The sequence below is a fragment of the Falco biarmicus genome, chromosome 15, assembly GCF_023638135.1.
Source record: "Falco biarmicus isolate bFalBia1 chromosome 15, bFalBia1.pri, whole genome shotgun sequence".
NCBI classification, from domain to species: Eukaryota; Metazoa; Chordata; class Aves; order Falconiformes; family Falconidae; genus Falco; species Falco biarmicus.
The window spans coordinates 15,258,856-15,285,938 of record NC_079302.1 but is presented as its reverse complement, the minus strand read 5'-3'; the positions used below and the strand labels follow the sequence as shown (position 1 = coordinate 15,285,938).

The following is a 27,083-nucleotide window of genomic DNA, read 5'->3' as shown; positions in this document are numbered from 1 at the left end:
CAGAGACGTTGCTTATCTTTCAGTCACCAGCCAAAAAACAACAGAGATACAGTATAATTTCTTTTTCTAATCTCTTTTATGTTTCACATGTCATGGCTTTTAATCAGTATGAGTAAAGATGAAGGAGGCTGAATCTCTGACAGTCAAAATATTGGATAACGGTGAGGTAATGTATTATTCTGTGTCATCTTGTTTTAGAAGTATGCTTGTCCGCAAAAGTGGGCAGAGATTGGAAGAAGGGAGTAAACACAGCAGCAGCTAGAAATCCAGAAGATCAGAGGTGTTCATTTCTATTTTACAGAGTCTGAACACCTACATAGTTGGAGGAACCTAGTGGGAAATAAACACTCTTGGACATAACTCTTACTTTTGTGCTCCCCTGTCACTTTTAGGCTAAAGATAAGTCCGAGGAGAGTGGTGCAAAACCGAAGCATGTGCTTAGTAACAGAGGGACCCAAACTGAAAGCAAGAAGGCTCTGGAAGGTATGTATCACTCCAGGCATGCTACAACCTTGGACTCTAGAATATGCAGCAGACAAACTGGAAATTAATAGCCTGCTATTTCCCGCTGTCTGAATTACTCAAATGTAATTGAGTAACTTTGTCCACCAGTACTGGGGAGATAGAGTTGTTCTCCCCTCCTCTGCAAGATGATCCTTCCCCCAGATCAAACCTCACAAAATGCTGGAAGGTGAAGAAACTAAAAGCAGCACCTTTGGCTGCACAGTTTCTTTGCTTTGGAATTAGTGAGCTGAACTGAGAGCGATACTTGTTCAGAGATACCAAGAAGGTGGTGGCCATATCACATAGCCAACCTAATAAATTCTTTTCCCTTAACACATCTGAACCAGCCCTCCCCCCCCCTCTCTGAAAAAGGGACATGTTGACATTGGGGGTATCTTTTTTTGATCAGCTGGTTTCATTGCTATGTCAGGGCTAGATTCCTATTTAGGAGGTATCTGTCAGGGCATTGCTCTGCTGCATCCGTTACAATGCCCGTGGAGTTGCAGCAGGGGTGAGTGTGATGCTGAGCAGGCCCTGTCATGCTGTTGTCTTCACAAACTGTTGGCGAATCCTTTAAGTTAAGGGCGATCCCCTTTTTAGCTTCATCATTTAGGAAGTGACAAAAATAAAGCAGGCGGTCACAATTCTGACTCAAAAGCTACATGGAGTTGTGAACTAACCTTGATTGCCAGTGACCTGTGCGTGCCCAATCCCGAAAGAAGTTACCCTAGAAACTTCTACTGTTAGTATTCACAATCACTGTCATGAGAAGGTGCTGAAGAACCTTCTTGTCCTTTTGTGGAAAATGCAAGAGGTGCTGTTGCAAGCCCCGGTGTCACTTGGAGTCTTGTTCAGTGTCTCTCTACCCCTCTGATTAGAGCGTAGAGGGGTATTAAGTGGAGGATCTATCAGGTTCAGGAGGCCCTGGATGGGTCTGAAGTGCCTGAACTACCTGGTATATTTTCCCGCAGACTGCTTTCAGATTTTAGAGGCAGTGAGCTTGAGCCTTGCGGGATTTTTTTGTTTGCTTTATGGAACTCCAAATGCAGCCTGTAACACTGCTAGAAAGCCAGCAGAGCAGGTAAACCTCTGATGAAACCGTGAGCGTTAATAATGGCTGTCTCAAGCCTGCTGGTGTAAGGATTGTAAACCTCTCAGGGGGTTTCTTGTTGCCTTTTCAGATGTACGTAACTGTGTAGGTTATTTTGCATGGTGGGTTACTTAATTCCCTCTCTGTTTTAACATCAGTTTTGTCAGGGCTAATTTATTAATGGCTTATTTTATTCAGAGACAAGAAGTGGGAAAAAGCTGGATGAAAATGAGGGAGCATGTGAGAAGGTGAACACTTCTAGCACCGTAGCCCACAAAGCTGGCTCCAAAGCCCAAGTTAAAGAGAGGACGGTGCAGCAGCAAGTAGTGGAAGGTGCTGGCAAAACACACAGCTCTAAGAGCTGTCAACAGCAAAAGGATGTTGGTGTCAAAGCTTTGAATCAACACAACGGTCTTCCCTTGGTAAATAAAGATCACGTAGACAACCAAAATGTTCCTGCTAAAGCACACGATACGGACAGAGCCCCACGCCTAGATGAGTGCCACGAGCAGCTTGTTCATCAGAAACTCAGGAAGAATGAAAACAAACCTCCATCATCACGTGCGGCATCCCGGGAAGCTGTGCCCTCTGCATCCCATGCCGTATCTGACGCAGGGTGTGAAGTGACACATACCAGGTAATGGCCTTGTTGGTGGCTTTCTGTGTGATCTGAAACCATTTCATGTGTTAAAAGGGAAAAATAAAACGGAGAGCCAAGTCGCTAAAGGAGGCAGCTCCTGCTAAGGCACGATCCAGGGAAAAACCAGCCGTGCTAGGGTAGGAGCGGTGAGACCTTACAAATGGGTAGGGCAGAAAACTCACAGCAACAAAGGCTCTGTGAATTTCTGGGAAGCCAGGGTGTCAGAGGGCTGGATGTATGGGAGACTTCTTCTATGATTGGTGCTTCTCTGTATTAGAGATACAAAGCTGACCACCCTAGTGTAGCTCAGACAGTCGGACATTTATAAACCATTCACTCCTTTCTGATTCCTCTGTTTCTATAACTGGGGGTGTGTGAAAGGAATTTGAGATATTTACTAGTATATGACAGAACCAAGCAACTTGTTTCATTTGCTGTCCTTGGTGGTTTTTGTGGGTTTTTTTAATGCCATGGTCACCTGAAGACATGACCAGATTGTTCACTTATTAATATCTACTAGTCTCATCTTTTCCTCACATTACAAAAGACTTATATGCCTTTCATAATCCATTTCCTTTTGAATTATTTATTTAGGATTTGGTTTTTATTCCATTTATTTAAACAAAAAACCCACACAACAAACAAAACCCCCCAACCAAAAAAAAAACCCTACCAACCAAACCCCAACAGATGGAAATTCTGTGGCAGATTTTAACTGCCTTGCCTTCTCTGTATGGGCTGGTAGATAGAAAGTTGTTTGTGTATGTCTATGTGTTGTATGTATGGGTAATGGATATATATATATATAGATAGATAGATATAGGTAGGTATGTTAATTTGGATGGAATTTCCCCATGGTTCATGTGTACAAATCAGTGCCTGAAGCCCAGACAAGAACGTGACACTACTTTTGTGTATATGTACTTTATAAACTTTGAATTTGTAGCGGTACTTGTGAATATAGGATGGAAACTTAAATCTTCCTGTGCTATGAGTGTCTGCTGGGATTACAGAATTTATTTATTTTTTTAAAAGGGAGAGAGAATGAAGAATAAATTACCAAAATGAATGAAAGTTGTCCTGATATCAGGACATAAGCTGCACAAGGGAAAGGGCTCACTGCAGACTGGCATCTGGGATATTTTTCTCCTAAGAGGCTGAGTGTAAGGATGTGGCAGGAGAAAGCAGAAGCTTCCACTACTGTGGCCTCTTCTCAGACATTCAGGAACAACTTTATGTACAGTTTATAGACATTGTCCAAACTGGTTTCTGTGGTACCGCTATGACGAGAGGGACCTCCCTGTGTTTCCCCGGTGGGTTTTGGGCTGCGGCTGGCGAGCTGCTTGCACTGCGCTGTGCTTCAGCGTCCCAGCTGCCTGCCCGAGCGCTGCCTTGGAGGCTGTGCCCGTCGTGCTGTGCCGTGAGGGTGGCTCGAGGTGTTTGCAAAGTCCTGGAGGAAGAGTTGCTGCTGCCCCTTGGAAGTTGGTGCTGGTTGATCTTGACGCCAGGTGGTGAACCTGGAGATGGGCAGCAGCTTCTGCAGCAGCTGGATGGTTTGGGCAGGGGGGTGCCTGAGCCCCAAAAGCCTTGGCTTGGGAGGAGGGAGGCTGGCAGATAACTGGAAGGCAGAGCCTGGAGTAAGCTCCACACGGGGTACCTGGTGTGCTTTTGTGTGTGAAGTCACACGAGGGTGGTAAAGGCCTCTCTAAAATGAATGCGACTTTTAATGAAGTCTGGAAGCCCACGCGGAAGTGGCAGAAGAACATTGTGTTCCCTGCCTGGAGACTTGCCCAAGAGTCCTACTGAGTTCAGGCTGGTCTCGATAGCAGTGGAGGTGTTTGCTCCGAGCTGTGTTGGGCTGCTCTGATAGCTCACCCCAGTGCAGCTTAGGTCCATAGCACGTGCAAGGGTGGTCAAGGTGCTGAAAATTAGAATCTGCAGACTCTTACGCAAAAGCAGAAACATTTTCTTTTGTAACATCTTTTGTAATAATGTTCCTCTGCTGAAGGAAGCAAGAACTTTTGTGATAATGAGGTCCGTTCTTTCCTAGACATCAGAAATATTCTTAATTTGCTGTTATGTAAAATTTACTTTACAACCTCACAAGTTTCAGTTCAGCCCCGCTGGAATCAGACTGCGTGCTTATGACAGTTGGAGTGGTAACAGTTGACTCAAAAATTACCACACAAATGTCTTTGATGGATTTTAGGAGCAGAGACAATTGGTTTTAACCTGTATGTATTCTTCTTAGGCAACACAAGAGGAAAAAAAATGATTAGACTTTTCCAGTAGCTAGAATGCCAAGGCAACTAGTATTGGTGGAGTGAAAGAGTTTATGAAAGTTAGATTTTTAACAGAAAGCCGTGGAAAGAATGCTGTCCCTTCAGAAGATGCACACACAGGCGTTTGAGCGTGCAAGTCAGCCAGGTGGAAGAGGACTGGGATGGACCTTTGGGTTTGTAGGTCCATATAAGCAGTCACCCATTTCCATAATCAGCCTGTCACTTGTGAAGGCAATCGCTACCCTCTCTCTGCCCGGATGAGTGGTATTTTATTGACCAACCCTAACATGTGCAAAAAGTGGGTAAACTTTCACCTGTGGGATTAACGCTTTGCAGTGTGAGCATTTTTTTTTGTTGTGTTATTTTTTTTTGGGGGGGGGGGGGGGGGGCAGGGTTGTGTCTGGCAGAAGGCAAGCATATACGCAGATGAGGACACAGAAGAAGCATCAGCGTGCTTTTTGGTGCTCTTCCCTTAGTGCTGTGAGCATTTCCTGAGAGGATTTGGTACGGTTTAGATTTCTCTGACTGTAGAAACCTGAGGTTTTGGAAGCTTATGGATTTTTCTTCCCCCACAAAGTTAGAAAAGCAAGGGTAGTCACCTGCATAAAATGTCAACTGTTTGCTCTGCAGGATATCTGTCAATATGCGTATGACTGAAATGAAAGAAAAGATTGAGGTGACGCAGGAAGGAAACTTAAATGATCTGAGAGGTAAAAGTCCCAAAGTAAAATCCTCATCTTCCACATCAGCAGAAGTGGAAGGAGCCAAACAGCTGCCTGACAAGTTAAAGCTTCAACAGAGTCCTAAAATCATCAGCACTGAGCCAAAGCAAGAAGTGAAAGGGGACAATAAGCAAAATGAACTTGCACCTCGAACAGGGAAGCAACAGACATTACTCAGCCAGCCCAAACCAGGTAAAAAGGCTGAAGAGAAATCCGAATTAAAACGCAAGCCCACAACTTCACAGAGTACCTCTGCAAAGGAGCCCACAAAAGAAGTGAAAATCCATCAAGAAACGGCAAAAGCAGAAGAATCCCCAACAGATACCAACTGTGAGAGGAGAGAACCTGAGTCTGCATCTTCAGGGGGAAGTGAAAATGCTGCTCGTCAGTGTACAGGAACAGCACCAGAGGAGGCTGAGTCATTGGAAGCCAGCAAAGAGCATCCCACACAGGATGAAATGATCATCGGTAAGTTGCTTGCAGTTACTCTTGGGAACTTACGTTGAGGATTTTGTGGTACTCGTGTGGGGGGTGTGTGTGTGTATATATATATACACATACATACACACACAAATGGTGGAGGAGTGCTCAGTAGACCATCTGTGTCCTGCAGTTCAAGAGCATATTGCCATGGGTGTCTTTGACTATGTAAGTAACAAGTGAATTAAAGGTTCTACAAATTTTTAACAGTAATTTTCCTTTTGAAATGTGTTTTGGGGAGAAAAGTTCTGGAAAAAATTCAGTTTTCCTTACCATAAGGAATAAATGCTTAATCTAAGAGTATGCCAACCGGGTATGCTTTAGTAGCTAGGGACTGGAGACCCAGAGAGCAGCAAAGAGTGCAGGAAAAAAAAAAAAAGAGAGTATCTTGCTCTGGTCTTTGTTGTGTTATGGGTCATAGATCTTTTCCCAGTTACTGTGTGAACACTTGATTGCGTTGTTTCAGGGAGTACTCTCTCCTGGCAGCACAAATGTTTGTGTGTTCTAGAAAGTACATACATGGGTAGATTTCCTGACCTGGATCTAGCTTTCTCAGCAGTGGGCTGGAGATGAGTTCAATCAAGTGTTAAATTGCAGCCCGAGGTGTCTGGAGATTAATTGTAAAATTGCTTTGAACTGGGGACGCCGAAAGTGGGTTTATGGCAGCTTTACCCTAGAAAAACATGGACATTAAGTGTATCGTTGTTAACTGATTTAGCTTCCCATAAACTGATTAAACTTCAGAGTTGTCATGCTAATGTTTGCAGCTTTAACTTGGACATTGTCTGCAAAAATCTCACTGCTAGGAGAAGCTTCCTGATTTTACCAATAACTGTCATCGTTTGTCAGTGCTGTGTGTTTGTGCTGGTCTTTCCAGCTGCCATATGATGACTGAAAGATGACTGAGTGTAGTTTTTTCCAAGTTTCCAGATGTGTTTTTCAGGTGACCTCTTCTGTTAATGCATAAACTAAGATGCTGATTCTCTAAAGGTGTCCAGTGGCTTTACTGTAGTAAAAAAACAGGGTTGAGATACAGGAGGTGGGATCTTGTTCTCAGTTCAGGGCCCTTATTCCTCATCAATAAAATGGCATTAGCAGTATAAGTCTTGAAGTAACAGAGATTTTGGCTATTTTCAGCACCTCCCTCCTTTGGCTAGCTGCAAATGCAATGGTTTTTTTGCTTGCATGCTACTCTGAAAATAGTGAAGGAATCACATGCTTAATGTTATCCAGGTGACTTCAGTGCTGCTCTGAATTCCAGTAGCAGAAAAAAATGACGGTGTGGTAGAGGAACATGAAGCAAAGAGGAAAAGATGGGAGAAAGGGTGGTGCACTTTAAAGTTCTGGTTTAAGTGTTTGCATTAGCAGCTTAGCAGCAGCGGCCAGAGGCTGGCTTGTCCAGGTGGTTCTGTTGGCCACGGCTGTTTCTCCTGCAGAGCCCCGCAGCCACAGAAGCACCAAGGGCTGCATCGGTGACACCTCTCTGAGCAACTGAGTTCATCCGTTCAGGAACAGCGATGCTGAAGGCGCGAGGAGCAAGAGAGGCTGCTTTTGTGGAGCTGTGGGTGCTGGGAGCGTGGAGGGCAGTTGAGATTTCTCATTACACTTAGCAAACACAACAAGGTCACGCGTGTGTCCTGCGTATTAGGGAGGTGACGCTGAGTGATGTGTGCAGAAACATCTCAGTGACCAGCTTGTCTCCTCTTTAGATGACAGCCCTTCCCCTCCTGCGCCTTTCGAACATCGCATTGTGAGTGTCAAGCAAACAGAGGTGACAACGTGCTACTCGGTGTGTCATCACGAAGTACTGGGGGGGTAAGTGTCCCTGTCCCTCATGCTGTACTGTTGTTGGTAGCCAAGGCATAAAGAAATACACTGGAGAGCTAGAGCAGTCTTCTTCAGGCGGCCCCAGGGCACGCGTGGCTGAGGCCCATACAAGCTCACTGCTGCCGGACGTTCATCCTTGAGACCTTTTGTGCTACCAAAATTGCTGGGTTCCTTGTATCAACTTTCTGTTGATTTTTTTTTTGGGGGGGGGGGAGGCCTGTCCCTTCGGTGACTGTGATCTTGGCTGACTGTTTTTCGTGTGTGTTAGGATAATCCTGGCTGCAGCTGGTGTCATGAGACACCTGCACCCTTCAGGCAGGCAGGTCTGGAGCATCTGAAGTCAGCAAAGCCCATTAGGTCAGGCAGCTTCCAAAATCTTTTTTCCATGCTGAACTGCATGTTAAAGGAAACTAAGGGAGAAGTTATAATTATTTTGACCTTATGTTTAGTTTTCACTCATAGGAAGACTGCAGCTGCTTCAGCCTTTGTATTCTTGTATGCTTACTTATCTGACAAGAAGGCTTGATTTACAGGTTGATCCAAGTACAAATATAGCTTAATAAGTATAAGCAATGTGATGCAATAGCAGAGAAGATGGTGTTTCAAAATCATCCCAAGGGGCATTAATGTATCTGGGCAACATGGGAGAGAATTTAGGACGCGCAAGAAATGCGGTCTGCGGAGTGGCTACAGTTACTGGTCTTACGGTCATTTAAAAAGTTATGAGATAAGGACAGAAATATTCTTGTTAATATACCCACTAACGCATCACTGAAGGACAGCGAGCGGGTACAGTTACAGAACCGAAAAAGAATATCATCAGGTCATCGTGCCGCAGTGAAATGTAGTGATGCGAGGGGGGGCATAATATTTTAATGTAAGCATCGAACAACTGGCTGGAAAGATAAAACTAATCCTTCGTAAGCTGAGAGAAAGAGGAGATTCATGCTGCCGGCCACCTGATTCTGTTCACTTTGTACTGTGCTATTTTTAATCAACGATAAGAATAGTTGTATGAAAAGTTCCTGCGGTGAGCTGTGTTAAGCCGCTTTCCCCTCTTCTCCTTGGTATCCACAGGGGGCGTTTTGGGCAAGTTCATAAGTGCACGGAAATATCGACTGGTCTCAACCTGGCAGCCAAAATCATAAAAGTGAAAGGAGCCAAAGAGAGGGTAACTACGTCACTGTGAACCCAAGCGAGCACACGCTAAACCTGGCCTTATTGCAGGCACCTCGACGCCCCTTCCCCGGGTTGGCCCCTAAGGGGCCCCTTAGTGTTGGGTAGTACCAGACACTGTAAATCTGTTGTAGTAAGTAGCAGCTTGGCCCTTACGTAATTGTTTGTCATCTCCCATCTTTGTGATTAAACCTCCCGTTCACACGAGACCCGTGGTGTAGCTGTTACTGAGTTTTACAAATACTTGTATTTGAATATAGTGGGATTTAAGGAGCATATTTTGCTCGTTTTCTCTGACTTATTTTTATTTTTCAGGAGGAAGTAAAAAATGAAATTAACATAATGAACCAATTAAATCATGTGAATCTGATCCAGCTTTATGATGCTTTTGAAGCCAGAAATAACATCACTTTGATCATGGAATAGTAAGTTTAAAGGATTTCAGGAACTGTCAGATGTTTGGGTTTTCTCAGGTCGCTAAAGGGAATGGCGAATGATAATTCTGGGGCGTGAAGAAGGCTTGAGTGGTTTCCCAGCCTGAGAGAGAATTGATTTCATTTTTAGAAGGAAAAACAAAATATGTTTTAAAGGTAACTTCTTCAGGTTAAAACCTATATATTTGGTGAGATTACAGTTGAAACAAATGACAAGAAAGGCAGCCGTCTTCGAGAGTATGGACCAATTTGCAAGGTTGCTAATGAATGGAACTTCACTATGGTTCTCTTATAATTTAAGTTTAACTCAGAGGCCCCAAGATTGTCCCTAGCTGCTGAATTACATAAAAGTGTTGTGGGTAAATAAAATCTCATATTAGGGGGAGAGTGAAGGTGAGAGACCCAGACAAGAGGACGAGTGAGGTCTTTTAAGTAGAATTAGAAAAGACCAGGAGAAAGTAGGAAGGTAATTAATTATATGCATGGTCTGCCACCTCTGAATAACTTTAGGATTAATAAAAATGTCTCCCCTTTTGAAGCTAAATAAGAATTTTAATCTGTATCAAATACGGAATTCACAAAAGGGAGTTTTCATGACGTATACCTGCTGCCTTTTCTGCGTAGTGGCGTACTGCTTTACAAAGCTTCTGCTACAGGAGTGATTGTTAATGACATGAAGGAAAAAAGGATCCAAAATAAAATAGCAAATACATAATAAGACAATTAAAATGTGTATATTGAAAGTAATACCTAAAGTTTTTACCTTGGAACACCTTGTTAGAGACTATATGCCTGAGGTAATTTTCTCTTAATTTTTGTGCAGAAGTAAGTTCATTTGTTAGCTCATGTAAAATAGCTGTCACTTTGAGAAATTTCATTTAGTAAATTTTATAGGTTGAAGACTTATTTTCTCTAGACTAGTAGGAGGAGTGAATAATAGATCCTTTGGTACTCTCTGTGGGTTCTTCAGGTCCCCATCGGATCACCAGTGGGCTGGGTTGGACGTTATTCCCCCCCCAAAAACGTTAGGAACAACTTTTCCATTTTTGAATTTATGTTGATACCTAATTTCATGCTCAGAAATAAATCTCCTGAAATCATTGAGACTACTGATACACTTTATATTGGATGTGTTGTTAGGACCCTTACCAAACTAGAGAGCCTAAGTTCCCAACTTGGAAGTAAATTGAGTGTATGAGGGATTGTAGGTGTTGTAACACTTTTCTATGTCAAAATTTTAGTCTTGATGGTGGTGAATTATTTGACCGGATCACAGATGAAAACTACAATCTAACGGAGTTGGATGCAATCCTGTTTACCAAACAGATTTGTGAAGGAGTCCACTTCTTGCACCAGCATTATATTCTCCATTTAGATCTGAAGGTCAGTAGTTTGTACTCTCTGCTTTTTAGCGATGCTGTGGTTTGGACCACCAGAGTCTTTCATTACAAAAGTAATTTCTTATTTCATGGACTTACATCGTAAAGGAATAGACTTAGTTAATTCAATAGCCACAATGAAAGGAGCTCTGGAGATTCATTACTTTTTTTTCAATGCCTGTTTGGTAGCTTGCTTAGAATAGTGAAGTGAACAGGAATCTGTGCTTTTGCGCCTCTTAAATCAGGAGTTTTTTATTCTGTGTGGAATTAAGCAATGCCCTTTTGTTATCAATGAAAAAACCACACCCAAAAACGTTTTTGGGTAGAAAATGCCTGCAGTCTCCCCTCTGCTTCCCCCTACCCACCTGTAACTGTATTCAAATACTTATTTAACTATCTTCCTATTGTTTGTACTTTTTACTGCCTGTAACTGGACTGCAGTAAAATGACAGTGTTTTCTTAATAGTCCCTTCGTAACTGGTCTTCTGGAACAGAAATAGCAAATGATTTTTTTTTTATTGCTTGTTGATACAGAACCTTACATAAATTATTAGACTGGGTTGGCCAGCAGACAGTTCTGCAGTTGCAAGTTTGGACACCGTCAGCCTGCCCATCCCCACCTTGCAAAATGCTCTTACTGGGAAAACCAACTTTTGCCTTTGTGGGCAAACCAAAAGGTGCATTTGGCACATTTCTTGTGACTTTGTATAGTTACTTTTATACTTCATGTAAGCCTCAACCATCAGACTGACTTTACTGTTTATACAGGGAAGCCTTTCTGTTTCAAAATCTGTCACCTGTGGTCAAATAGAGGAATATTGTTATACAGGAACAGAAGTTAAACTTCTTTATGGGAGATTCAAAACCAAACCTTCACTAATTTAGTATGCTAGTCAAATCCTTCTCTCCCATGATAGGAACAGAAGGAAAAGTATTATACTGAAAGTTGTCATTAAAATCTCTGAGATTTTTTTTATACCTTTGCTGTCTTAAAATACCCTCTTCTCTTTTTGTAGCCTGAAAACATACTATGTGTAAATCACACAGGAAACCAGATTAAAATAATTGACTTTGGATTAGCAAGGAGGTAAGAGTTCAGTTATGAGTTTATGTAAAAAAAACCCCAAAATCCACAGACTTCTGGTATGTTTTGGTAGTTCTCGGGGTAATTTTGCTATGTGAATGAGCTAAGCAGTATGCTGCTGTAGGCATGAGTTTTCTGCTGTGTGCATTAATTATCTAATTACTACTCAAATAAAACTTCTGTTGGATAAAGCTGTACTGCTGTTCCAATTACCTCTAAATGATTCCCCGCGTTGAGCTTTACTCTGGGGACTCCATGAAGGCTCTTGGAGTCTTCTTGACTGCTGAGTTTTATTGTGCAGGTCCTAGCTGTGGAAATTATCTGCTAAACTCTTACACAGATAAGTTGATTGAATGGGGGGCAGGGGGGAAGCATGTTTGCAACAGGAAACCCTCAGAGAAGAGAAATGGGGACTTTTCTCCATTCTTTTTACTTTGTGCACTGTGAGAGCATGAATCAGTTCCCCTAGAATAAAAAGGAATGACTCATGTTAGTATACCAGTATGAACAATAACATTTCTGTTGCTTTTCTAAACCCTTTGAGGCTTTTCTAAAGCCAAAACCTGGCATGTTCATGCGTAAATGTACCTACCTGTACTTACCTGTGTGTAAGTATCTGTCCAAGGACTTATTTCTTTTAGAAGTATTTTATGAAAACAGAAATGGATATATCAAAGTTTGGGTGGATTTTTTTTTTTTTTTAATAGGGAGGGTAAAGATACAAACTTCAACTAAGCAGTTTTGATGACAAGATCTATCAGGAAACAGGGACGTAAAAGCAATTTGCTTTTTAAAAAGCAAAGACTGAACCAGCAGTAACTGTCACTGATGGCAGCTGGAGTCACATTTGTGTACAGACAGAACAGAATCATTTTCTCCCTGCGTGGGATCACTGTATAACTTGTTACCAAGCCCAAACAATCCTTTCCAGAGTCCCACCTTAGCAGTTACACTGTGCTGGGATCTGTTACACAGCCCTTTACCCTGAGCTGCAGCCGGGTGCATCCCGCTAAGCAAATGCTCTCCAAACCTGTTTTAATGGAAGCTGCTTTATGTGTTTTTATGTTGGACAGCATCTGCTGGAAAGCATCCTGTGCAGCCTGGCAGAGAATAAAGCTGCTGTCACCCCGGGGGGGTGGCCTTTGCAGGTTTCATTGCCCTTGGTCTTCCTTCTGGTTTTCTCAGGTGAAGGGACAGCTGATGGTATATTCACCTGAAGTCACAGCAAAATTCACCAATTTATTCTTTAAAGACTTTAATGCTGTCCTGATTGCCTGGGGAGTCTGCTATGCTGGCTCTGCTGTGTTCACACAGCAAAAAGCCTGGATTTTTCGGCTTGCGCGGTGTTCCCCAGCCCGCTGCTGGCACTGATGGCTCTCTCTTTCTGGTGAAGGTACAAACCTCGTGAGAAACTGAAGGTTAATTTTGGAACTCCGGAGTTCTTGGCTCCTGAAGTGGTGAACTACGACTTTGTTTCCTTCCCAACGGACATGTGGAGTGTAGGCGTCATCACGTATATGTTGTGAGTAGCCCTGTGAGGGGTGGCGGTGGTGGCACCAAAGGGTCGGCAAGAGCACGCGGGTGCAGGGGCTCCACAGAGCAGGAGTGCTGAGCCCGGCTGGTGTGGTGCCTCCCAATTCCTTCTGTTAAACCCCCCACCCTTTAATGCGAAGGCACCTCTCTGTGCGTACAGCATCTCTAAATAACAAATAATCCTTTCAATAAATATATAAACGTTCTTCTGTACTACCTTATTCAGCAAGGTAAAATGGGTCAGGTCGCCTTTTACTCGGAAAAGTTGCCCACAGCGCGTCAGAATTTTCATTGCGATTGCATTCCTGAGGACTTGAATTAATTTTCAAATCTGCAATCTCATCATTTTAGTAGCTTGGAGTTGGTGTGCATCTGCATGGAGGCATTAACGTTGGGTGTTAGGCCACGGGTCTAAAAAATGTCATGTCACAAACAGGGCTAAAGCTTTTCTCTGCTACCTGGCTGGTGGCCATGGACGGCTTCCCTGTCCTAGGGCTCTGCCTTCTGATGAGCTGACTTCATTCCAGAACCTTTCACAAATGCTTTCTGGTTTAAATCTGGATACATTCCTGGTTTAAATTTGTTAGCCAAAACCCAACTGAATGAAGTAATAAATAACTGGAGCAATAAATCTGGGCTTGGAGACTAATTGAAATAAGTATGCTGTTGTCCCCAATTCTATTTAATTCAAGCCAAATATGGATGTGGGCCTTGATTTAGGAAAGCTCTCGAGTTCCCCTAGCTTTCCTAGCTGGGAAAGTACTGAAGTGCGTACCTAGATCCCCACTGAATTAATTTCCTTGGGGATCTAGTAGCAGTGCTCCCCAGCTTAGCCGAGTGAACTGCTAGAAAGTCACGCTAGTGTTGCGGCGCTTTATTGCTCTGAACTGTCGGTTTGTCTTGGCAGGCACTGAGAAATGGAGCCCGCCATAGCCCAGAGTCTTTCCTCCCCATAAGCTAACAAGAATTATAAAGCAGGGAATTTGTAGAAGGAAAAAAAAAAAAAATGGATATATAAATGGCTATAATAACTGCTCATCTTCCTCACATTTTTTCTTTTTGTTTTTTTGAAGGCTGAGTGGCCTGTCCCCATTCCTGGGAGAAACAGATGCAGAGACAATGAATTATGTTGTCAATTGCAGCTGGGATTTTGACGCAGAAGCATTTGAACAGCTATCGGAAGAAGCTAAAGACTTTATTTCCAGACTACTCGTGAAGGAGAAAAGGTACCTCTTTGTCTAATGGTGAGGACAGTAGCACCTAATGACATTATTTTGCTCCCAGCCAACTGTTGGGATTGCCACCAACAGTGAGAACTTACTATGTGACACTTTTGTGTACTGTATCTGCCCTTGCTGGGCAGTTCCTCAGCTATTCAAAAGCCTCTCATCTGAAAGGAAAATGTCTGTATACCTGGACTGAAGAAAGTCGCTTTTCACAGTAGCGTCAATATAGGCAGAACAGAGGAGATCTGAAAGGATTTGTTGTGTAGGAATCTGTCTTTAGGACTCCTTTTCTGACCAAAAGCTATTCCTGTTGTTACTTTGGATTCTTACAAGCCCTACCGCAAATTGCAAACATGCCTCTTGAATGCTATGGAGGATAGATGGAAGCTGCAGCTGTGAAAATACGCATTGTTCTCTTTTAAAAGTGGTCTGCGTGCATTTGGTAGATATTAAGAAGCATTTGGGACTGAACTCTGCATGTGGCTTCTCAGTCTTGGCTCCACTGAAATAAAAAAATGATTGCACATATGAAACAACAGGGGAGAATGAAGATGATACCGATGTCAGACCATGGCTATGGGGTTGGATAAGGGAGCAGAGAAATGTTTCTCTTGCTGAGTAGTGATACAAAACTAATCAAAACAGGAAATGATGCATAAAACAGATTGTGTGCTTGAGGGGAATTCAGAGGAGTGTGTAGAATATTAACAACTTCCAGATCATTACCTAAATCAGACAAAGCAGTTCTAGTACTAATTACATTTTGAACAGCAAGTCGTATGAAAAGCTAAGAATAAACTGAACTTGAGCATATTGCCAGCAGGAGACAGCGGAGGTTTTTTTTTTCTCAGACGCTGACGATGATTTGCTGTAAACGTGCTTTGGAGTCTTCCATTTCTCTGTGCAATGGGAATAGGGATGCCGGGGGAACACCATCCAAAGTCTGGTTAGAAGCTGTGAATGAAATGACTATGCAAGAAAGAAGGGTTGTCAGTAAGTTGGCCCAGTGTTCACCAGGTGTCTGGAGAGCCTCTGCTCTGCGACAGGCTGGGCACCTGTGCCCTCCTGGGACAGTAGGTCTGGCCTTGTGCAAGACCTGTACTTGCCTCCCCTGGCTACTGACATGAGGTGCGAGCAGGCAGGAGTTGTCTTTTCCTCATCTTCTCAGTGACAGCTCAGACCAAAGCTCAGGAGTTAGGCATAGGCTTTTGTTTTGAAAACAGGCAAGTTAAACTTTTTTTCTCAACACCTCTCCCAGGATTTCCTCTATTACCATTTATTTCTCAAGGCATTTTGGATAGGCCTTCGCATTTGGGCCTGATGATGAATGTCAGGATATAATGTGTGCTTAGCTTGAACCAAGTTTACAGTGACTAGACAACTGTGCTTTTTAAATGTGGGGCACAGAATAAGCCTGCACTATCAGGACAGACAGGTAACACCACAAGTACTATTTTTCTGTATGCACTGATTCTCTTAGGGAAGTTCTGCATTCACATAACAAAATGATGCATCAACTGGCAAACCTGTACAGCTACTTTGAAGGAAAAAAAACCCCACTCACATCCAAACCCAAATGTTAAAAAGGCAAAATACTGTGTTTAACCACAGCTCACAGCTTTTCACACCACTTACCCTTGACATTGGTGAGTGCAGGATGTCATTAGGGTTCTGTGCACTGGGATGAACAGCACCTCAGGAGGCATCTCCACTCACTCACGTTGGTTCATTTCAGGCAGTTTCTTTATCACCAATATTCAGGAGCACAGGGCAGTGAGAAAATGGCAGTTTGGGTAGCTGGGCTTACATGACGGTTTTCCTCTCCTGCAGCTGCCGGATGAGTGCGACACAGTGTCTGAAGCACGAGTGGTTGAATGATCTACCTGCCAAAGCCAAGAAGTCCAAGCTGCGCCTGAAGTCCCAGTTGTTGCTGCAGAGTTACATGGCTCACAGAAAATGGAAGGTAAAGAGACAAAGTCTGGCAAATCTACTTCCAGAGGGAAAAGCAGCTCAACACAGGCAGAGCCATTCCTTCCTTTTTTTGTATGTTGGCTTACTTGTGCCCACAGGCTTCCTTCTTGTAAACACGAGTTTAGAAAGTCTATTTGCAGTTGTAAATTAAGGTTTTGGTCCGCGCCCCCCCCCCCCGCAGAATGATATTGCTTTTGTTTTTAGCAAGTTGGTTTCAATTTTTGTTCCTTCTGATAGGTGTTTATTTTTACACTTTTTTATTTTCTTACAAGTTGAGACTTCAGATGCTACTCAGCATATATGAAATGTTCTTTGTCTTCATATTAGATGTTTTCCATTCACAACAGCTGCATTGTTCTGCTGTAGGGTTATAATGTAAGGCAGCTTTGTGCCTCCCACTGCAGAGAGTAGGGGTGGGAGAGACAAAAAGTTAGGCTTAAACCCATCCAGAGAACTCTTCAGGACCTTTCTGATAACCCCATGCTCCCTCAGAACTAAATATTTATAAGAAGCAGCGCTAGGTAAGAATTTATGTTTAAGTTTCTACTGGATTGTAGATAATTGATCCTGAAAGGTGAACACAGTAATCTTGTTACAAAGAAGCCTGTGGGAATGTGAAGAAAACTCGTGAGGACCGTTTCCTTTCGTCACTGGAGAGTTGTAATTCCCTGCCACGGAGTTAGACCAGAGGCTTACACTTTTTTCACTTCTGCACTCCAGCTGTTTGGTCATATACTTCTGCACACTTGCATTTTAAAAAGTAGGTGATGTAAAGATTTATACAATTCATAATGATGCTTCAGAAGTTCACAGGACCAGCAGTCTGTTCTGCAGTAACCAGTGACTCTCCAGTACAAACCCGTTCTGGACTGCAGTCCACACAAGGTGTAGGTCACTAGAGGTAGATGGATTTCCCAAGAAGAAAAATCTGTGCCAGCCACTGCAAAGGTCCTTTAGCTCAGTTGCACTCATGCTTGGACTGTTCTCTTTTGTTCACAGAAACATTTTTATGTGGTGGCTGCTGCTAACAGGCTGAAGAGATTTCAGAGTATGTCGGTCAAGCTTGCATAAGCTCGTATGAAGCATCTACTGCTCTTAGAAATGGACGTGAAGACATGGAAGAAGGGACTCAGTATCTTCAATAATTTGAATCCTCTGGTTTATAATATAAAGTTTTGGGTCTGTCCTCTTCAAACATTATGTGTGTTAGTGCTAAGGTTCCAGAAGTGCCTCAGGAACAGGCACTGAAATAATTACTAAAAGCAGAAGCTACCTTGTTTGTTTTTACAGATTTTCAGTTGTTGTACATAGTAATGGGAAAAAAAAAAAAAAAAAAAAGGCTGTTACTGGGGCTGACTTCTTGCTGAACGCTTTGATTCTGCGGAGTGTTGTTGGTGTGTTTACATCAGAACACACCTTGTCAGTTTTCTGGTTTCTCACAGCAAGCATGGGATCCCTAAAGACTTTCTTCATCACTGATGTATGTCATCAGTTTTAGAGCACTGCCACAACAGTGGCACAATTTTTCCCTCGCATGTTTGTTACTTAGAACAAAAGATATCGGATATCCTGCTCGTCTGTGATTTTTTTTGGGGAAAAAAAAAAAAAAAGACTACTTTTTTCCCCCAAACATGATGATGATTCAGTGCAACTACTCAGAGTTGAATGGTTTGGTTTGTTACTTTTTTTAACTCTAGCCTGCCCTTTAAAATATAGTCACTGCATAGCTAGGGAATATGAGGAATCCTGGTTTGAAGCAACTTGAGTCAGTCGGTTCATTGATGCTTTTTCTTATGGTGAGTTGAATTGAGCTGAATGGATTGAGCTTTTGGAAGGAGATAGGTGAAACTGCCACAAATAAATCACCTAATGACCATTCTGTCTATGCAAAAAGATCTTCTTTGGTCCAGAAAAGAAGAAATTTCCAGACATCATTTTGTATGTATTTAAAACTTGTGAGTGCTTCTTACTGGCTGTAAGTGCAGCCCATAGTTTTCTAAGTTTTAGTTTGAGGATTTTTTTCTTCTCTCTGACAGTTGTAATGAAGTCTGAGAAGCTGATACGGTGTGATATGCAAAATAGGTTTTAATGCTGTTCAGTGGCAGGGAAAGTGTTGCCAGACTCAGCCTTTAGTCCAGTTAGGAGGCTGAAGCCCTTCTTTCCCCTGACTTTGTTCTTGAACGTTAAATGTTTTCTTCACACTACTAACTAACTTTTGGATTTAAAATTTTTTCCTGATGTATAAAGAGTTGGAGTCACTTCCAATCTCTCCACTGAAAGTATAACATTAATTATTAAACCTGTGGTTTCCTTTATTCCTGTTCTAGATTTTGCAAAACTCTTTCTGTGAGCTGGATGGGCTCTTAAGAAAAACAGAAACTAATACTACTAAAACTAGCTTTCCACCACTGTAAAGTACCCTTTAACTTCATGGACTTTCATGTCCCTTGAATTAGCAAAAGTGTTGGCTGCTAATAAAGAGGTTTGTAAGACTGGATTACCGTAGTCTAGTTATCTTTTCTACTCTACTGCTTCTCACTTGTGAGTAGTCCTGAATTCTGGACCTCTGCAGCATTTCCAGAATTGAGACAGAGAAGAGTTATTAGAGAGAAGTATTATTAAAGTGAAATAATCGTGACAGTGTATCACCTTCTGTGAAGGCCCACTTTTGTTCATGTTTTCCTTCCACAGTGGCTCTGCATGCTAAATGTGATTATATTAATTGGTCTGTATATTTCTGAATTGATACTAATAAATTCCATTGAAGTGCAACAAGTTTATTCCTCAGTTTTGGTTTAATCCCCCCTGTCAAACAAACCCGAAAACATCTCTGAGTGGGTCTTGCAACGGAATGCTAATGTGCTAGGCTGGATTCTCTCCCATCCTGAGGACCCTCTGCTACATTGATTAGATCAGACTTCGAACAGCGCTTTGTGACAGCTCTTACTCAAATGTTACAAAGCTCTTACTTAGAACTTTCCAGTTTTTTACCTGCACATCAGGCATCTCTTTGGAGTCCATTCCCCAATAGTTACCGTTACATTCAGAACCCTCATCTGGAATGAAATTAGCCCTTGCTAATTAAAGTTAAGTTGGCTTCAAATGATTTCCTTTTTTTATGCATTGGGAGGAGGAGAAGTGAAAGAAAAATGGCCAGTAAGTTTTAATTACCAATTACTGTGTGCTTCTTCCTCTATTTTTGTAAGAGGGTAACACCTATGCTTTCTGCTGTCTTGTATGTACTTCCTCTCCATTTTCTACAAAGAGAAGGCACATCTGGCCAGCAGGATTACTGTTTTGCTTCTAACATAAAGAAAAACCTTTAGATTCAGCAGCCATCGCATGGTTCTGCAGTAGAGTGGAACCCACCTCTGCAGCCTCATGGGATGTTTCACCATGTCCTGTGCATTTTGCTTTGGGGTCTACAAAAAGCTAAGGTGACCCGAATCCCTGAAGCAGTAAGTATGATGAAGAACTGGCCCCATACATCGATAACTAAAGCAGTTAATGACACCAGCTATTGTAATTCTGGTGCCATCAGTATCACCCAGGTAAGCAAGGAGCATGCACAGCAGCGAGGCATTCGGCAAGCTATTAACGTTCTGTTGAGAAGCTCAGGTAGGAGCAGTGTTTCAAATCTGAATGCTCAAACATGATATAATTTCTCCTGTTTCATATGGATACTTGGGGGGGTTCTGGATTGTTCTGAAATGAGGGTTTATGAAAGTTAACTTCTGCTTGCACATCCCAGGCAGAAAACATGCAAGAGAAATGGGATGAAGATGCCTGGATTGATTTTATAGTTACAGTAGCCCTGTACTGCTGAAAGCAATGATTTACCTTCAAAAAGTAGTTAACGTAAATTGTAGTTTGAGTAGCTGGGATGAAAGTGTAGGACTGCAAAAGTTGCCTCTAAGAACTACAGGGCAGAGCATGCTCTCCTCTTCCTGAAGTTTATGACTGCAAGATGCAAAGAAGCCTGCATTAGCCAGCCAAGAACCTCTGTCCCCTGGGTATCTTCCTTCATAAAGCACAGACAGCTCCTGTATGTCTTTCATTTTGCATTCCAAAGGTTTTATATATGACAAGTGCCAAGAACCTGATGTCATAATGCAAAGCTTTTCTTTTCCTTCCACTATTTTTATTGTTTCTTGGAATATTTGGGACCCTTTACAAGCACAGACATTTCCATTCCATACATGTCATAAAAATAAGTCAAATTCAGTGACTAAACATTTCTTCAACAGTAAAAAAATAATAATAAAAAAATCATCAGTCTTAATTCCTCTGCTGATTTTGCGGTTTAAGAAGGCACTGTTAGTCCTCTCCCCGTTTTTTTCACTGACTACTTCCAGCCCAGGGGCCAAAGGGCATAAAACTTGTTTACATTTAACATGGCATTAGAATGTTACCTGCTGCTTGCAGCAAGAGAATGAAGCTGTTCTACCACCTAATGTCTTAGTTGCTCAGGTACCAGCCTGGCAATATGTCAGACAGGCTTCTTGCAAAATCACCTCAATTCTGGTGTCATTTACTAAAAATAACATTCTTAAAAACTTAAAAACTAGCTAATAAAATCAGCTGGCTACCAGGCAGCCATCACTCATATGCTATTGGAACTCATGTTAGAGCAGAGGGAAAGTTAAAATTATGAGCATGTAGCAGCTGTATTACTAGGTGGCACTACAGAGGCAGTACTCCTACTTGTCTCTTGTGCCTTAGCAGCGTTTTCCAGGATTTTCTTTTTCCATTCTTCATAGTCTTCTTTTGTTTCAGTCTTCAGCCGTTTACATGGCATCTCCTCATCATCTTCAGATTCTATTAGAGAAGGAGAAAGTCCATGACAGGCCATCGTGGGCAACATGTTGCTGGGAATAACCACAGTAGTGAGCAACTGTACAGACACAAGCACAGGGTCTGTCACTGTGTTATCTAACCCTATGGTTTGCTGCTCCCCTCACCTGCTGGAACAGTCACCTCTTCACCTTTGTGTCTGAATGGAACTTGTCCTTCATTCTGCTAGAACTACCCAGTATGAACACCACTGTCCTTCTGCCAAGTTCTCTTTGTCCTTACATTAGCCAGTGGTTTGCAGAACAGAGTAACAGAGTGACCCGAGCATTATGGCACATTACACAACTGAAATATTAAGTGATTATGAAGTTCAGAACGGCTCTGGTGAGGTGATTTTAGTTCATGGCTAAATACAACTTACCATCTTCCTTCTCACAGTGCTCCAGGTTGGTCTGCAAGATTTCAGGTGGCTCTTCAGCCTGTGAAACATCTTCCTCTAAAAAAATAAGTAAGTTGCTTTACTTCTGAACGGTGTTTGGGGCCCCAAGGGTGGTGTGCTATATGCCATTCTTTGACAGCAGTGCCACCTTCCTAAAGTTTTGTCTCCCAGTCAGGGCAGTTCCCTGGTCCAGACTGATGCTCAAGCTCTACATGCAGAGGTGCCAGCATGCTTCAAGGGTTACACAGACTGCTGCTGCATTAGTAACCACAATAATCTGCCATTTTTATACCCCAAACCCACACTGCTACCCCTCTTCATTAGTCAGGCAGGGTTATTGGTTATTTCTTCTTTTATTCCACTTCCACACTTTGTATTATATTGTATATTACTGTATTATAGATGCCCACAACATCCGTGGTGCTGTCCATGTATACAGAAACACGCTTTTCCCTGAACTGATACAGAAACTCCCAGCTGCCTTTAGCTGTTTTAGCTGTTAGGTGAGTAAAGGTTTTTGGTTTTTTTTTATAGGGCACTGCACTATGGGAAGGTCCATGCCTTGGGAGAGAGCATCAGCTTTTGGTTTGGGTTCAGGCAGCACATTCTAGAAAACTTCACGATACAAAGCGTGAAGACAGGGTCAAGCAGGGGTACTGTCAGGGGGAAAGTAAGAAGGAAAGCCTGGGAAATGAAAAAGGAGATATGCAGGAAGGAGGAGATACAAGGACAGGAAGGTGTGTATCATATTTCAGTCTTCCTCCTCCACAAAAAGTAGCGGAGAGCGTTACAGGCTGAACAACAGGCTTAAAGATTCCTCATGTCTGCCCACTGTATGTGGAAGGATGGTGTCAGGTAATAGCTGAATTGCTACCAGAAGAGCAAGGCTTAGACTGGTTAATCCTGCAGTGGGGTAAAGGACAAACGCAGGAGTCAGTCAAAGCAGGAGAGGGAGCAATATGGTTATGTTGTGTGTCATGTTGCCATGTTAACAAGATGCAGCAAGCAAGCAAAAAGGAGGAATCCAAGATAGGTTAGGTAGTATAGGAGCAGTAGGGGATAACTTGCAGCAGCATAGAATGTAAGGAGAAGTGAGGATTTGAGAAGAGAGAAAAATATTTGGTTTTGGTCTTGCCACATGCTAAGCTGCTGCAACTTTCCCAGAAGCAATGACTGTGATTGGGAACTGGACTGCAGGGAACATGCTGGAATGCATGAGCAGGTTTGGCTGGAAGGAGACAGCTGAAAGTCATCAGAATTAAATCACCAGTTGAAAAGGATGGGAGCACTGAGACCAGGTGATGAGTATGCTGTCTTACACAGGTAAAGCCAAAAACTTACGGCTGAGTTGCTTGCTAATCTTCTCCAGCTGACTGCACAGCCGGTCAAATATGGCTTTTTTCACCCCAGATGCAGCCAACATTTTAGTTTTGTCCACTTTTACCTTCAAACACCTACAAGAGAAAGTTAAATTAGCTCTGTACAAAGCAACGCTCCAGCAACTATCACTCAGGTGAGGTGGCATTTACTGTACCAACAATGCCTATGAGAAAGTTAGGCCTGAGGTTTTGTTCTATCTAATCCTTCCCTCACTCAGAAACAAATCTGCTTAAAAAACAGACCCCCGACACTACTCAGTCACTACTTGTTCAGGAATTGAAACTCAGGGTTAGTTCAAGTTACATAAGGAAAGTCTGTTAGGAAAAGGTGCTTCTCAGATCTTGAGGGAATGAGGACAAAATCCCACTACTGCAAAAAGCTGAATGGGACCCCTGTGTCACGAGAACATTTGCCGGGAGCTGTGCAACTACACAGCACCTGAACTGCTTCATAAGATTGTTACAAGGCATAATACTGAGAGGGAAGATACTTGCATCAAAGCAAATTCATACAAAGGGTCGGCTGAGTCAGATGCTCCAGACACCTATCTTCCAAGATGATACAGGTCTTACAGCTATTAGATCCATCTCCCAAAGGTCACAACACCCTCAGGATGTGACGGTGTAGGGCTGAGGGCTTTTCCTTCTTTAGAACGGCTGCTTCTTGGTGCTCAGAAGTAAGCTAGCAGCCACTCTTGCACCTCAAGCAGTATCTCACCAAAAGCTATAGAACTTCTTGCTTTGTGCCCAGCTCAAATCTATCCTGACAATGGAAAAAAATTCTCACTAAATCTGGAAATGTTACTGAGGGATTACATTATGCTGGTTAGGCTGAGAGGAAGGAGAGTTAAGTGCAAAACGATAAAAAAAGTTTTTCAGCCACTACCACGGATATGTCTTAATGGAATTACCCGCAACATCCCATTACACACCAGGGAAGACGGGTTTTAATGATTTTAGGATAAATAACTCAAGATCCTTTTCTGTGTATTTGAAACAACACTCCTGCTTTATCCTGAAGGCAAACATAGTGCAGGTTGGAGACTTCACTGTAAGGAAAGGTGTGGTTTGCTAGAGTTGTCTCCACTTCCAGGAGCAGGGCAGCAGGATGGGATAAACAAGACCATTCAGACATAGAATGACTCATCCACTTATAAGCGCTGTTTCTGTTTGGTGTCTCACTGGACATCGGAGCCTATAAAAGACCCCCCAGGCTATACTCACCTGCATGCAGTGAATAGCGCAGCTGTTGTAAAGAGTGGTTTTGATAAATCAAGGTCCATTTGCTGTGCTTCAGAGAGGCTGGATTCATACCTAAAGAACAACAAGAATGATAATTGCATAGTGCATTTGCCTCAAATGAAGCTGTCGCATAGTACTCAGCAGTTGAACAAGTCTCCTGTTGGATCACTTGGTCCTTTGTAACCAAGTCAAGCAGAAACAGCTGCTGCTGGCTGAGAAGACCAAAAGAGAGTAGGGAAAAGAAGGGCATTAGTATCATCTCCTGGTTTTGAATTGAAGGTATTTTAGGTTAGGGATCTGGATCAAAGCATGACAGCAAAATCTATTTCTCTTGCTCCACATCACAGCACTTCTATCTACATTACATCTTCAAGTTATAATAAGATGCTTTGCATACATCCATCCTGTAACAGAGAGTAGAATTACAGTTTCTTTGATTCCTCTACTAGGTATTACACGGATGAAGGCTTAAATATGGAAAACGACATAGTGGATGTGCAGCACTGAAGAATTTAATTTTTTATTGTCCACCTGTCCCCAGGATGTTCGGGGGGTTTTTTCTGGTTTGTGTTAAACACTGTCAAGCATACACAGCCTCTGTTCATTGACCTTACAGCATTTAAATGTGCTATCAGGGTGACAGCACTCCAGAACACAGCTCTTCAGGTATTGCTCTTGTTAAAGTAGATGTTACAGAATGCAAAATCTTAGTTAAAGCTATTGAATTTCCATTGCAGTGTTCTACCTATTGTTTTTACAGGTAACGTGTGTTTTAAGAGATCTGCTTTTCCAGAAGGGAGGATTTGTTTCTACTGAGCATTACCTTCTGAACTGTGACATGATCAGCAGTTAAATGGAAGACAGTGTGATGCTATGGACAAATACAGGGACTAAGATTCCTGTATTTTTTACACTATTCCCAGCTGAAGAACTGGGACTTGGACAATGACTTACTGAGATTCACAGACTAAGCCTTTCTAACAGGTATCCTAAAAAGTGTCCTGGATAAATGGCTGGATTGTCAGTGGTAAGCACTCACCTCACCACTCCAGCCAGTGGGAGATACCTGGCCCTTTCAACCATCAAGCTCTTTACACATCTAATGAACAAAGAATCTTACTAGTGGCTACCAGTGTGCTCAGAGAGCTTCCTCACCTCTGCAGTATTTTTGAAGCGGTGTTCACTGCCTCTGTGCAGCAGAATTGCACAGCCAAGTCTCTCATTCCCAGTCTAGGTTTCACCTCTAGCAAACACTCCAAAGACTTCATGAAGCTCTGGTAAGCAGTCTTGTTCAAACCGGAGAGTTTAACACAATAGCTCTTTCAAGAAGACAAAAACAAACCTGAAGAGTTAGCAAGATTCCTTCCCGACATCTTATGCAGGCAAGCCACACAGATTAGGGAGAAAATATACAACACTGTAAAATAAAGTTCAATTGCTATATTAAACAAATCTGTGCAACGAATGATGTAAGTTTTGACTGCACGCAGAAAGATTAACCACCTAGGAATGCTGCACCTTTTAATGCAGTGCTATTTTTGGACCATTTCACTGGAAGTGAGGTTTGTCTTTTCCACATTGTATGACAACGAGGTGGTTAAAAACAAAGGCAGCCAAGGTCTGGGCAATTTAAAGAGATGAGCAATACTTTTATGCTGCTCCTCATGGGGTCAGGTCCAATTAAATTCTCTTCTGTCTGTGAATGGACAATCACAAACCCCTTGTACCAGACGTTATTGTGGCGGCGCAGTGCTATTTACCCAGCAGGTCTGCAGGTGGAAGTTTACAGGTACCGCTATAGAGAGGGACTTCTTGCAGCTGCTGCTTCCCTCCCACAGTAAAAGGGAGGGATCGTAAATTTAACATCCTTGCTGGTAGTTTACTTGTTACTAAAAGAGCTGAATTTATAGCAATAAAAGGTCAACTTGTGAAACGACTGTGCCACTGATCTCCATTTGCCTTGTTGCAAACTCTGAGTAGTGAAAGCTCTAACACTGTGCCTAGGTGCACACTGCTGGGTCTAGGGTAATGCCAGTGCTAACCATAACCACCCCCCGTCCTGCTCCCGACATACACCACACAGAACAATGATTTTATTGGATTTATGGAGAATGCAACAGCCAGCCAAGCCATATCCAGTATCTTACTCTGTCAACCGGTTGCTTCATGAAACTAGCAGCCAGGTCCAGGCACATCACGGCAGCGCTCGTTGCTGTCACCTGAGCCATGAATCCCAGGCATCTCACCTGGGACAGCCGCAGATACTCTTCAGCTTTTCTGCAAAACACCCGGTACACAGAGCCCGTGTTCGCACAGCTGGGGCTGTGAGGACAGCCAGGGGCTGCGGGACAGCCGGGCCCAGGGCGCCCCCAGCCCAGCACACGCTGAGGGAGAGGGCGCCGGCCCGGCGCAGGGCAAGGCCGCCCTGCCTCTGGCACCTGGCAGCAGCAGCTCTGCCCTTGGCAGCCCGCAGCGCCGGTGGCTGGCCTCCGCGGCGCAGAACCGGGCCGGCGGCGGAAGGCAGGGCCGGGAGCGCCCCCGGGTAGGAGGCTGCAGGGGACCAGGCCGGGCAGCCGCGGCTCTCCGGACGGGAACGACGCCCCCGGGGGGGGGGGGGGGGGTGAAGCCGCTCCCAAGGCTGTGCCGGGGCCGGACCGCCGAGGGGGGCTGCCCCGCCGTACCGCCCGGCCGCCCACCCGCGCGGTACCTGATGACGCCGGGCTCGGTGAGGCCCAGCCGGGCGGCCAGGCGCTGTACCGCGCCGCGCTCCATGCTCCCGCTTGCCCGCCGCGCAGCCACGCTCGCCAGCGGACTGGCCGGCTCCGCCGCCAATCATCACGCTCTACGCCAATCGGCCGGGAGCGGGCCACTTCCTCGGAGC

The 27,083-nt window shown here is 43.5% G+C and overlaps 2 protein-coding genes across 4 annotated transcripts in view; one reads left to right on the top strand and one right to left on the bottom strand.

Moving 5' to 3' along the window:
- MYLK3 (myosin light chain kinase 3) overlaps positions 1-17,659 on the top strand; it is a 36,394-nt gene extending 18,735 nt beyond the window's left edge. For all 3 annotated transcript variants that reach the window (XM_056360394.1, XM_056360393.1, XM_056360395.1), the window contains 12 exons: positions 393-483; positions 1,793-2,231; positions 5,147-5,706; positions 7,428-7,533; positions 8,623-8,716; positions 9,037-9,146; positions 10,397-10,538; positions 11,551-11,621; positions 13,012-13,140; positions 14,225-14,377; positions 16,208-16,340; positions 17,348-17,659. In XM_056360394.1, the coding sequence (XP_056216369.1) occupies positions 393-483; positions 1,793-2,231; positions 5,147-5,706; positions 7,428-7,533; positions 8,623-8,716; positions 9,037-9,146; positions 10,397-10,538; positions 11,551-11,621; positions 13,012-13,140; positions 14,225-14,377; positions 16,208-16,340; positions 17,348-17,419 (2,100 nt within the window). In that variant the 3' untranslated portion in view covers positions 17,420-17,659. The remainder of the gene's footprint in view (positions 1-392; positions 484-1,792; positions 2,232-5,146; positions 5,707-7,427; positions 7,534-8,622; positions 8,717-9,036; positions 9,147-10,396; positions 10,539-11,550; positions 11,622-13,011; positions 13,141-14,224; positions 14,378-16,207; positions 16,341-17,347) is intronic.
- A 2,808-nt stretch (positions 17,660-20,467) lies between these two features.
- On the bottom strand, positions 20,468-27,034 carry ORC6 (origin recognition complex subunit 6). The gene is made up of 7 exons (XM_056360396.1): positions 26,910-27,034; positions 26,350-26,479; positions 25,358-25,521; positions 24,185-24,274; positions 22,923-23,035; positions 21,564-21,638; positions 20,468-21,166 (listed from the first exon to the last, which is right to left on the bottom strand). The coding sequence occupies exons 1-7, from the start codon at positions 26,972-26,974 to the stop codon at positions 20,997-20,999; spliced, it is 807 nt and encodes a 268-aa protein (XP_056216371.1). The 5' UTR covers positions 26,975-27,034; the 3' UTR covers positions 20,468-20,996.
- Positions 27,035-27,083: the final 49 nt, after the last annotated feature.

What these genes read in the sequence shown, in the direction of transcription:
- ORC6 (XM_056360396.1), bottom strand. Translation starts at nt 26,974, where the DNA reads ATGGAGCGCGGCGCGGTACAGCGCCTGGCCGCCCGGCTGGGCCTCACC. An exon ending in GCTTCAAAAATACTGCAGAG is followed by an intron (nt 24,275 to 25,357) that starts GTGAGGAAGCTC and finishes GTTGTTCTTTAG; the next exon opens with GTATGAATCCAGCCTCTCTG. An exon ending in GCGCTATTCACTGCATGCAG is followed by an intron (nt 23,036 to 24,184) that starts GTGAGTATAGCC and finishes TTTCTCTTGTAG; the next exon opens with GTGTTTGAAGGTAAAAGTGG.